Source organism: Squalius cephalus, assembly GCF_949319135.1.
Source record: "Squalius cephalus genome assembly, chromosome: 4".
Classification (NCBI taxonomy): Eukaryota; Metazoa; Chordata; class Actinopteri; order Cypriniformes; family Leuciscidae; genus Squalius; species Squalius cephalus.
Window position 1 is genome coordinate 46,843,086 of NC_137125.1, and position 12,888 is coordinate 46,855,973.

General features: G+C 37.3%; 1 protein-coding gene and 1 long non-coding RNA gene across 2 annotated transcripts in view; both read left to right on the forward strand.

The window, feature by feature from the left end:
* The window catches only part of LOC307157719 (scavenger receptor cysteine-rich type 1 protein M130-like), a gene marked incomplete at its 5' end in the record, with an annotated part of 31,593 nt that overhangs the window by 3,707 nt on the left and 14,998 nt on the right, over window positions 1–12,888 (forward strand). Inside the window, 7 exons of the mRNA XM_079869644.1 lie at window positions 100–462; window positions 500–817; window positions 1,215–1,517; window positions 1,750–1,827; window positions 2,025–2,339; window positions 2,441–2,647; window positions 2,746–2,829. Of these exons, the coding sequence (XP_079725770.1) occupies window positions 100–462; window positions 500–817; window positions 1,215–1,517; window positions 1,750–1,827; window positions 2,025–2,339; window positions 2,441–2,647; window positions 2,746–2,829 (1,668 nt within the window). The remainder of the gene's footprint in view (window positions 1–99; window positions 463–499; window positions 818–1,214; window positions 1,518–1,749; window positions 1,828–2,024; window positions 2,340–2,440; window positions 2,648–2,745; window positions 2,830–12,888) is intronic.
* LOC307157514 lies at window positions 3,057–3,800 on the forward strand. Its single transcript, XR_013821016.1, has 4 exons — window positions 3,057–3,115; window positions 3,240–3,305; window positions 3,550–3,603; window positions 3,753–3,800. It is a non-coding gene; the product is annotated as an uncharacterized lncRNA (long non-coding RNA).

Genomic DNA, 12,888 nt, shown 5'->3' on the forward strand with positions numbered 1-12,888 from the left:
TTTTCTGAATTAATTTATTATTATGTAAAATGTATTATAAATGTAAACCATATTTTCAAACTTGCAATATTTCAATTAAACATCAGATCTTCTCCTCAGATTCCTCTCTGGCTGTTCATGACGGTCTGGTGCGGTTGTCTGGAGAGAGACAGTGTGAGGGGGAGCTGGAAGTTTCCATCCATCAGGTCTGGAGGAGAGTTCTGCTGGACTCCTGGAGTCTCACTGAATCCTCTGTGGTCTGCAGACAGCTGGGCTGTGGCTCTGTGCTGAACTTCTCCAGCTCCTCTTCATCCAGTCCTGAACACAGTCATGAGTGTGTTTCGGGCTTCCAGTGCTCTGGGAGTGAAGCTCATCTGGGGAACTGCAGCTCTCCACAAACTCTCAACTGCAGCTCCACACAACAGCTGTCAATCACCTGCCTTGGTGAGAACAACAACATCTGGGCAGATTCTTCAGTTGTTAGTGATCAATAATGTGTTTTTCTCTCTCTGAATATCAGGTCGCGGGTCCATCAGGCTGGTGGGTTCTGGGGGAGACTGTGCAGGGAGGCTGGAGGTTTTTCACAGCGGCTCATGGGGGACAGTGTGTGATGACTCCTGGGATATTAAAGATGCCCATGTGGTGTGCAGACAGCTGCAGTGTGGAGTGGCCCTCAGTAACCAGCAGGTACCAGCCTGGTTTGGTCCTGGTTCTGGACCCATATGGCTGGATGAGGTGGAGTGTGAGGGGAATGAGACGTCCCTGTGGAACTGCTCTTCTCCAGGCTGGGGGAAACATGACTGTCAACACAAGGAGGATGTAGGAGTCGTGTGCTCAGGTGAACAGTAAAGTAATGTGATTGATTTTTAATTATATAATTTCAAATGTTTAAAGGAATTAGTACAGGTGGTAATTTTTGCAAAATAAACACCAGGATCATCAGGAGCGGATGGATCATGTTTTACAACAAAGACCATCTTACTGTATGATGGTCTGATAGACAGCGCTGCCATGGATGCCTCTACTTTTTAAATATTTTTTTATTGACCAAGCAGAATCAAGTAGTACATAAGATTCATAATATATTATAGAAATATAATTAAGTATCTTTTTCAGATGCTAACAGTGTGCTAGCAGTGTGCATTAGCCTTGTATTAACCAATTATTTTGGTGAAATTTTAGGTTTAGCACAACTTAAACTCCAATTGTTTTAATACAAAACCTTTTCCATCTAGAGTTTAAAGAGATCAGGTTAACTGAGGGCTGTGAAGGGAATGTGGAGGTTTTCTACAATGGATCCTGGGGTAATGTGTGCTGGAACCAGATGGACAGAGACACAGCGAGTCTGATCTGTCAAGAGCTGAACTGTGGAAGATCTGGTGTTGTGTCTGATTCTACACCAAGACTGGAATCAGCTCGTAACTGGCTGGATGAAGTGAAATGTCGACCACATGATTCAAATCTGTGGCAGTGTCCATCTTCACCCTGGGGACAGAACTACTGTAATAGAGATGAAGTGGCCAAAATCACCTGCTCAAGTGAGATTATGTTTAAATAATGTAAGATGGTTTCAGTAGTTATGTTTCTTTAAACACAATGTTTGTATATAATGTGATGAATAAACTGTTTCTGAAACACTAAACTAATTTGATGGACAGAGCCTAAAATGATTTATGAGGCTTAAATTATGTTTTCACATTGATATGTTTCACTGAGAGAAGTTATGATTTTTGTGTCCTAATGTTCAGTTCTCTTAATATTTAATCTCAGAGGAGGAAACTAGTGAGTCTCCTCTCAGTCGTCTGACATGTTCTACCTCTCCATCTCCTCACCAGAGACGGTGTTCAAGTAAGATTTTTAATTTAAGACTGTTTTCCATTAAGATTTGCATTTAAAAATAATTTATTTGCATTTAAAAATCATAATCAAATTCATAAATGTAATCGACTAATCATACATTTAAAGCCGTCTTAGTTCAGTTTCAGTGTGTTTTGCTGTAAATGGTGTCCTGAAGCTGGTCAGTGATATTGCTGTGTGTGATTTAGATCATGTTCCTCTCAGACTGAGTGGAGGTTTGGGCCGGTGCTCTGGGAGGCTGGAGGTGTATCATAACGCTGTGTGGGGTTCAGTCTGTGCTGATCTGTGGGACATCAGCGATGCTCAGGTGGTCTGCAGGCAGCTGGGTTGTGGAGCAGCACTGAGGGCTGATGGGAATTCAGTCTTTGGTGCTGGTGAAGGTGTTGTGTGGCTGAACAGAGTCGAGTGCAGAGGGAATGAGATTCACCTGTGGGACTGTCCTCTCTCCCTGAAGAACCACACTGACTGCTCCCACAAAGAGCATGCTGGACTCACCTGTGCAAGTCAGCAAAATACTGACCAATATTAGTAATTTTCACATCATTTTAGTGCTACTAATTGTGTATTTGCATGATTTTTAATCTGTCTGTGTCTGTTTTGACAGATTTGACAGATTTGTCAGTGTCCACTACTCCTGCCACAACATCAGCTTCTCCTCCAGTTTCTCAGACAGTGCGCTCAACATCAGTCACTCCTCCACAAACTCCTCCAGTGTCTCTCTCTGTGCTTGTGGTTGTACTGGGAGTTTTGCTCTTACTGCTCTTAGTGCCACTGCTTATACTGATTCAGCAGAACAGAGTGATGAGGAGAGGTAGGAGAGATCCAGAGACTGTCATATTGTGTGTTATTCAGTGTGTGATCAGTCATGTGTTGTGAACTGACAGCAGGTTTGTCTGTCTACACTCACAGCTCTCTCTAAGAGGAGGCACAGGACGACGACTGAGGCCGTTTATGAGGAGATTCATCACAGACACAATCACTTCACTCAGAGAGGTGAGACATGAGCCGTGAATCTTATTTAATATGATTATTAAGAGAGTCTGTCAGACACTTGATGTTCAACCACAGAGCTGCAGGTGCATGTTTATGTGTGTGTGTGTGTGTGTGTGTGTGTGTGTGTGTGTGTGTGTGTACTTCCTGTATATATTTTTAGTGGGTAATAAGGAGCAGTTCAAAAACACTGGTGTTTATTTATATATTAACAATCTGTTCTCCTTTTTAGCAAAAGATTTCAAGACTGTATATTATGATGATGTCACCAACAACAGTGGCCTGAAAGGTCAGTGACCTTTTAAATTGATCACATGATTTATTACCAGATGATTAATAACTTAATGGTCTCATGACCAGCAAAAAGGACATATTTTGGCTTTTGTATCCAAACATATTCTGTGTTGATGCAGAAGAGATGAAGGAAATCACACCGGGATACTATGATGATGTCATCACTGATGGACTGAAACCAGATCGTGAGTCAGGTGTCGTTCTGTTATTCTATATAGTTTTAAATAACAATATTAAAGTATTTTGAAGAAAAGTGTGTTTTAAATGTAATATTGTTTACTTTGTAGAAGAGAGCTATGATGATGTCATCAACTCTATTAAAAAAGGTGTTTTTACTATTTTAACAATATTTTACACAATATTCCTATAATCAAGCTTGTTACTGAAAGTCTTAAAGTTATATATTTTGGCTTCTATTTTCATGTGTAGTGGATGCACCAGAGAATTATGATGATGTCATCATTATTAGACAGAGCGCTCAAGGTGAGTTGCACTACATATCACCCTTTACATATAAGTTTGCATGAGTATTACACGATTTCTGTGTAATCAAAGAAAGGGAAAATTATACATTAAATGAGAAAGTGTTTTATGAACTAGTGTGACATTTTTATGTCATTAATGTTGATCAGAGGGAGTTCAGGAGGAGTATGATGATGTGATGAGTGTCACTGAAGATAAACCTGTTAGGTAAGTTATTGTAACACTTCTGTTCTCAGTTTATTCTAACACTTTATTTTTATTATATTTTTCCATGTTTATAGACTGACATTTAACTTTTTCATTTAACAATAATGTTAAATAATTTAAGATTTTGTTTTTAATAACAGATTATGACGATGTGGGGGAGGAGTCAATCAAAGGGGGAGGGGCCGTATGACTGAATGGCCACACCCACTGCCTCGGTTCAAGACATTTGAACATTCAAGAGTCAAGAGTGATATTTCTGTGTGAAATCTCAGATTTGATGATATTTGAAAATGTTCTGTATGAAACTTTGCTTACTGCTTTTGACATTTTAGTTGTATTGGATTTTGGCCTATTGTTTTATATCAATAAAAATAAAACATATATATATTACAGTTTTTCTGAATTGCTAAAACACTAAACCCCATTCTTTGAACCAAATTCTCAATAGTCTAAACCAATTTGTGGAATAAATCACTCTTTCTGTAAAACATTAAACAAGTTCAGGTAGTTAAAACACAGTTTGCAAATCTCATGCACTCTTTTTTCAAAACTCTAAACACATTCTCACTCACTAAAACACATTTTGCACTGTGATGCACTTACGTTTCAAAATGCTAAACACAGGTAGGCGAAAGTTAAACACAACTGCAACACAGTTGTCATCGTTTACACACGACTCAAAATTGTTCACACTTATTTCTAATGATGTGACCAAACCAACTGTACATAATACAAGTCAGTTCAGAGTCCCAAAATTTACTCAAAATGTTGCACTGAATGTTGATACCAACAATGGATGGAAACAATATAAGAGCGAGAGAAGGATGAGGACGAGTAAGAGGAGGTGAACAAGCAGGAAGAGGATGAGGACGAGGAAGAGCATGGTGTGGAGAATGTTGTCAAGACTGGATCTGCTTTAGGGTTTTTCCCTTTTCCTGCAGAGATGACATTGTCTGAGATGTGGAGAAACTCCTCCGGCCGGACCAACATGAAGACATGATGCTGAAGCAGAATAAAATCTCTCTCGCTGACCTTGATTCTGCAGTTGCACAACTCTTCAGAGTGTATTTACTGTAACATGCTTTTCATTTAGAGTTTCTTACTGTAACCTTTTTGGCTTTTGCAGTTGGGTCACTGTATTTTCACAGTATGCAAGTGGTGAATATACAGACATTGGATAGGCCTACAGTAAGGCCTCCAGTAAGTTGTCATTACTATACTCTTTTACGTAATTGCTAAATTTGTTTACTTTGTTACAATATAATATGTGTTCTCCATTTTTTGATGTAGTGTGTAATGAATGATCTGTAGTGTTTATGATTTTGACTCGCTGTGTGTATGATCTGAGAGCATTGTTTGAGTTTGAGAACAGATAAAATGGTTTTGAGGCAATTGTTTGATTTTGTCAGAAGAGTCAGAGGTTCTGTGAATGTGGTTTGAAAACTTGGTTTTGTGTTTAAGGTTTTGAGAAAGTGAGTGATGGTTTCAAGAAATGTGTTTTAGCAATTCAGAAAAACTATAAAAAATGCTTATGTATTACAGCCATTATGTGGATGAATTATGCAATACAGCAACTTAATGGTTCTGTCAAAATCTAAATAAACAATTACACACACACACACACACACACACACACCCGATTATCCGATTACGGTTCCCTGGTGCCGAAGCCAATACATGGTAATCCTGTACAGGTAAAGATTTTTTTTTTTTGTTCCAATAATGACAAAAGAGATGGTATTGCCGGTTGTGTATAATATAATAGAAATTATGGTAATTTAAAATCAGGTCATTAAAAAATGTTTAAAGGCCCTCTGCAGAATATTTAACTGATGGATAATAAATAAATAAATAAATAAATAAAGTTAAAAAGTAGTCTACTGCAGTACCAGTAATGACAATAGCTAATAGTAACTATAGCCTATACATAGTCTGAATGATTGTACCATAGGCTATTTATGTACCATGGTAAGTATATCTAAAATACACGATATTTTCATGGTATTGTTTAGTAAGTGCTTTGCTCTTTTGGTCAGATTTTCTTACCTGTGGCTGGGGAACAGTTACAGATATACCTTGTAAAAGTGTAATTTGCTGTGCTATAAATATGTACCAAATAACAAAATATTTTTAAATAGATCCTCTTGACTGGAAGGAGATGATCATAAACTCACTGAATCCAGAGGAAAACTCTCCCATGGTCAGGTATCCATTTTTGTCAAGGTCTAGTGAGTCAAAAACGTTCTCGAGTTCCTCAGCAGTGAGTGGCAATTCTTTGTGTAGCCTCTAAGATAGAGAGAATGATGGTATATGATTAAATACTCAAGAAACAGATGGAAAAATTACATCATTAACATTATTTTCTGCCATCTAGATATTCTGATTTGCCTATTCTGTACTAATAGAACATTATAAATAACAAATAATTTAAATAGTCCTAAAAAATGTTCTGTTTGTGGACTCTTATGTTGTGTTTCCTTCCTGTGTTTCCTGTTTGCTTGTCCTTTGTTACTATGGTTACTCATTGGTTAATTGATTATGTTCACCTGTGTCTTGTTTGGTTCCTCATTTAGCCTGTGTATTTAAGATCTCAGATTGTTTCAGTTCATTTTTCCTGTGTTGTCTTTGAGTAAAAGCAGAAACTGTTACGTTTATCTATTCCTACAATTCCAGTGTTTTGGATTATCTTTGTTTTCATTTTTGTAAATAAAAGACTGCTACAATTTAGGTTCTCTAATCCTCTTTCTTTGCCTGAACTGTAACAGCAACATATACACCCTAAGCATTTTAATAAAAAAAAAATGTAAAAAACTTTGATGGCCATACAAAGCTAAAAAGAAAATACAAAAACATAATTTGAATACAGAGCTGTATTATTCTAAAACCATGGCAGATTTAAAAATAAAGTAATACTCTTGAAAGAATAAATATCAAGTGGTGAAGGACCTGTAAAGTTAAGGACCCCTACTTTACCCTCATATCAGTGCGTGTGATGAAGCCTTTTCCCTCGCTGTCACAGATCTGAAAGAAGTCCTCTATTTTGTCCAACATAGCAATGTGTCCCCATCCTGCGTTCTTCTTCACACTTTTCCTTGGCTGCGGTTTCGGCTGCTTCTCATCCTGGTCCAGGGACGGACTGACAATCTGTGCGTTCTGGAAAAGTCCAGAACGGCCGTCCAACCGAGGGCCGTCGGCACAAAAAAAAAAAAAAAAGTCTAATAAAGCAATATGAACAGCCAACAGCAGGGGCACTAATATGATCACTTATATGCTACGTGTAAAAAACAACAAGGAAGAAGAGTCGGCCTATAGCCACTGACAGAAAGATAGTTTTATAAGGCTGCACTTAAATTTGCTTACATTATATTTGAATAGCAGTGGTCTCCAACGTGGTGCCTGTGAGTTGCCCGCTAAACACATTCTATAAATAGCCCCAACTTGCCATCGGGGTTCCAGACTTCGAATAAATGGTATAATTTTGCGACCTTTTCATCTAAACGTTTCAATTTGAACTTTTGCCTCTACAAAATTACCCAACTCTCTTTGATTATTCGCTGTCATTTGCGTTGCGTATGAGAAACATCAAATGGCAAACGCTCAAAAAGCGGAACAAAACTTGTTTGATCTGAGCAGCGCATTATTAGCTCGGCCCAAAAAACAGCGATCGCGGCCAAAACAGCTGTGCGGGCTGATCTCGATCACGCGAACATTAGGCTATTACACAGAGCTGCGCGATCCACTGAGAAGCATTTAAATTCAGCGCAGAATTCTCTATCTCTAAACCCACAAATGACTATGTGATTTAAGCTTGTAAAAAGCCAGATGAAACAGCGCTGATATTCTCAACATATTGACGCAAAAAAAAAAAAAAAAAAAAAAAAAAAAAAAAAAACAGGCGAAACATTGTTCCCGAGAAATAACCAGCTAGAAGACATTTCACACCAAAACATATGAATTAACTTTAGTAAAACAAACTTTTTTGGCAGAAATGTGCCTGTATTCATATTAAAAATGCTGTTATATTAATATAGTCATGTATTAAATGTAGGCCTAATGCAGTAATGTTTTGTTTAGAAGTTATGGCAGTTTATTTTTATTTTTATTTATTTTTTCATTTATATTTATACTAAATGTTTGGGCTACTGTTTTTGATAACACATACAATAGGTTTATAGAAAATCAACAAAAAAAATCAATAAATATTTTCATCATTTTTCAGGAATTTTTTTTTTTTTTTTTAAACGCTTGTAAGTCTGAACCAGAATATCAAGATATTTTATTATTTCCCATATGATGGTGAAAAGTAAAATAGCTTCACCATGTTATGTATAATAAATATTGGAGTATAACAAATAAAAATTCCTTCTAGATTATTTTATCCCTTGAGGTAGCCCTCGCACACAAAAAGGTTGGAGACCCCTGGTATATAGTAACTATATGTTTTATAATTACAAGTTTGTGTAATTTGGGGTTTCTGTAGCCAGTGACATTTCATTATTTGTATTTTATGGCATTGTACATTTTTTGTTTTTATTTGAAGGCTGAGGCTTCATTAATAAACACAACCCCAATAATCACCATTGGTTTTGAGATGTTACTTGCTGTGAATACCTTGTCTGATAGGCTACAGTATTGTGGCATATAGTATCAGGACATCCTGGCTAGTGTCTGTCGAACACGGCTAGGCGAATGGCCGTATGATGGGCCTATTTGGGAGAAAGTCCAGGGCTGTTTTTTAGCCCCAGTCCGTCCCTGTCCTGGTCTGAGCCACTGCTGGTGACCCGTGTGTCTCTAACGTGTCCGATCTCTGACATGATTCCAGCGCTGCTTACCTTGACCGTCTTTCAACAGCTCAGGATCATGTACAATCCAAAGCTAGATCCAATACAGGGAATTATGCTGATTAATTCAGGAAACTTCATTTATTGTCTTGTACTGAATGCCTGCTGTGGGTCCCAGCTGAAAGAAACAGAGAGAGTGCAACACATCAGCAATCCTTTTCGTCTTTAGGAATGTTAAGACTTTGAGAAATGCAGATTAGTCTTCATCACTGCTGATGTTATTGGTGAGCAGAACTGTCATACCACCACAATGTCAGACAAGGGGGAACAGGAAGAGGTTTCTGTGGTGAAATTTCCAGTTTGATCACAAGTTGAAGTTGCTAAGGGTTGAATGAGGGGGAATCAATTAGTTTATATTTTTTATTTGAATAAAGAACCAATTGAAATGAACTTTTACATGATTGACAGACATAAAGGTTGACGCATCCTGCTATTAACCTCATCAGTGTTAAAAAAGGTAAATGTTAGGGCTCTGTGTAATTTGAAACTAAATACATGATGAAATACTGATTTCATGAAGCCTCAAACTATAATTATAGCTAACTTAAGTTAGAGAGAAATTCGTAAATACAGAATTACAGCTCTTACCTGAAAAAGTGTTTTACTCTCCCAGGTGAAGAACTCGCGGACACTGAAGAGGAGGAACTTTATGTCAGGGTTCTGTCACTTCTGTCTAGTCTATTTCTTGGTTTTGTGACTGAGACATGACACTCCTGTTTTGCCTTGTTTCGTGTTTGCCTTTCTCTCGTGCTGTGTAGCACACGGCTTGTGTTTTACTCTAGCTGTGTGTGTTCATGTTGTCATGTTTGTTTACATTCGACGATGTTTTTGTTGCGTCGCGTCAAGCTGTTTTTTTTTCCAGTGTATTCAGCAAGAGTGACGGACGCCATGTACTTACAAAAAACATTAAACGATTAAAAACACATTGGGGTTTTGGATCTACTAGGGCCTACTAATTTTTGTTAGTTAATTGTTCTTTCTTGTAGGCTATGTTGCCTAAGCATGAGATGTCTCGAACACCCAGCATCTATAGCCTATTTTTTCGTCTTAAAACAAATTTATAAAAGGAAACTTAATAAAACATTTTTGTGATGTAGTAGCCTAGCCTACTAAACGTTTCCATTTTCTTCTAGAATAAAGCATCATGTAGGCCTACATACTAAACTCACATGAAAAGGCCCCAAAACAAACAAAACAAACAAACAAAAAGATAATATGGCAAATTTCAAAAATTGTCAGTATAAAACCTTATATTAAGATCCTGCTAAAGAGCCTACAATGTGTAAAGACATTTTCTGATTAGGCCTACATACTGTCACTGTGCTTAGGCTATAGGCTATTACAACAGCAGATAAAGTGTAAAATCAATGTGCAGTGAAATGAGCTGTACTACATGAAACAAGTTACTAATAAATGTTGCTATAAGTGAAGAAAATATATTGATTGCCGTCTAGGGTGACCACCTGCTAATAAGCCCAAGGGGGGACAAGGGGTATGTTTCTGAGGGACAATGTGGGACACTGCCTGGCGCGGCGGTGCCCCCACCCCACGGGCAGACTCACTGATAGTGGTTTACCCATTTCTAGCACATACCACCTTACATGGTAATAATGCCCCATTCCCCTAAACATGAGTAATTGCTGATGTATGCTCATGAATAGGCCAACCAATGTGTATTTTCTTTCTAAATAAAGATTCATAATATTTTGAACATTCAATGAATTGACAGATGTACTTCCACTTAAGATTTACTATTTAATTTTATTTGTTTTTCATTACAATTTATTCACTTTAAATAAATTATAATATAAAATTATAGGATTAACAGGAATTGTAGTTGCTCAACACCACAGGAACAGTAAAAAAAAAAGTATTTAAAAAAAAATACGATTGACATCGTATTCCCCTCCATGTCCGATTGAGAAGGACGTTTTGCAAAGGTCACAAAAAGCCCTCTCGGTATCCCCCTCAACACCTTTCAGCCAATAATATTCATTTTCCCAGTCTTTCTTGTACCCACACCTTCTCTTTTTAATTGATGATGACGGTGCCTCTCAGACTCAGTCTCTTTCTCGAATTTTTCGAATTGGAAAGCGCGCATCTAAAAGTTCCTTCCTTCCCAGTGTGTCTGGTATGCGCGTGCGTGCGCTGTCATGACAACAACGAAAAAGTTGACAACAACCTAGTCAGCAGTTCAACTGAGGGGTGGGTGTTCCAACCATAGACATAATAAATACATAGACGCCCTATTGGCCGCTGGATCGTACGTCAACGGCGCCGCCATACTGCGGAGGGCAACTTTCCCATACCTCTCATAACGAGAATTGAGAAAAATGCCTATTTCTTGTGCTGCTTGGGGCTTTACAAATCGCCACACAATTGAAAACAGGTCTCAGGGAATTACCTTTCACAAGCAAAACTGAAAATTTGTTTCTGGTTGCATTTCATTTACTATTTTTATTTTCAGAGGAGAAAGGCCGCGAAATTTAAAAATACTACTGTTATTGTGTCACGAAATGTAGTTTTAAGAGTTTTTCAGTCGACAATGTAGTTGTTTAAAGCTCAAATCTGTGGTTTATTTATAAAGATAGCGCCTTTTTAAAAATGTTATCTGACGGTTTCGGAGTTGTGAGATCCAGCGATCACCGCGGGCGCTCAGCGCTCGTGAACCCCGCCGAGAACAGCCTTGCCTCGGCTTGTGCTTCTGAGTTCTGACGTTCGCCGCTGTCAGTCTAGTGAGAATAATTCGTCTTGTGTTTATCTAACGGGCGATCTTTGGTTTCATTAATCTATCATTTGTTCCTTGGCAGATTGTTTTGGCTGAGGGCAAAGTAAATTTTCATAACTTTATATATTTAGGCTATTTAACTTTAACGGTGTAGCCTGCTGTATGTTTGACTGAATCGTTTACTTTATTTCTTGACTTGTATAGCTTCTTATACCTTTTAAAAACTGAAATTTAACAAAAAGAGACAGGGTTGCGTCATTTTATTTTATATAGCCTATGTAATAATATTTTAAAATGTATAAATTTACATTATTTATTGTTATTATAATAATATACCACTTGCGATTATCAATCTATTATAGTTATGCTGTTAAATTATTTTAATATTCATAGTAACTATTTAACTTATTATTTTTTATTGTCTATATTCTGTAATTTATATGTCATATTCTATTGCTATTATTATAGTATTATACATAAACTATATGCTATTATCAATATATTATTATTATTATATTAGTACTTATGATATTATATAATTATACTTTTCATTACTATTTTATTTGCTGTATACTGTTTGTTTATTTTATTGACTAAACTATTTACTATTAGCCTACCTCTCACTTTATCTTATATTTACTATTTGCATTGCACTCTAGTTGTACCATATCATATGTATTACCATAAAGGATCCATCAGTTATCTTTGTTATTGCTAAAATCGGGTCAATGACAGAATATGCTTTTCCCACAATAAGAAAACTTTATTTAATTTAATGTGAAAATTAAATTATATCTCAGTATGGGGGTGTTCACAATTGTTATCCAAGAATGAAAAGCCAAATACATGACAAGCCTGAGCTTTGGCCATTCCTTATTTAAAAAATAAAGTCTAACTATCGTGATTTTAAATAACTATGGAACTTTTTGGTACACCACATACAAACCACTGAAATCGGTTGATAAATGTAATTTTTTTTTGGTTTTTATACAGAAAAACCGCAGCTCACCTGTTTACTTGCATTTGATTACAGCGCAGTCTTGCCCTCCACAAAATGGCGGACGCCTTGACGTATCGCAGCAACGTTCCAAAGCGGCCAATAGGGCGTCTATGTATTTATTATGTCTATGGTTCCAACAATAGCGTGAACTGTCAAGTAATGTTCGTTTAGCTGCCTGGGGCTCGAGGAGAGCGACCAACTTTTTTTTGAGCAAGCATAGATTATGCGTGACACGGTCTCAATTTGCGGGACGCATGAATTGGGCTTCAAACGCTGTGCGCGCACGCGCTACGCGGGACGGGTGGTCACCCTATTGCCGTCCAACATCCTGTACGTTCACTCTCCCTTATGTGCTAACCCTTACCCTTTACAATAGAAGGTGTTTTGCGGCCATCTGCTGGACAAATACAGAATTGCAGCATTAAACGCACATTCATTGCTGTTATATTTTCTCAAAAGTTTAAAAATAGTTTACCTATTTATGTAGATAATATTTAATCTATTTAATA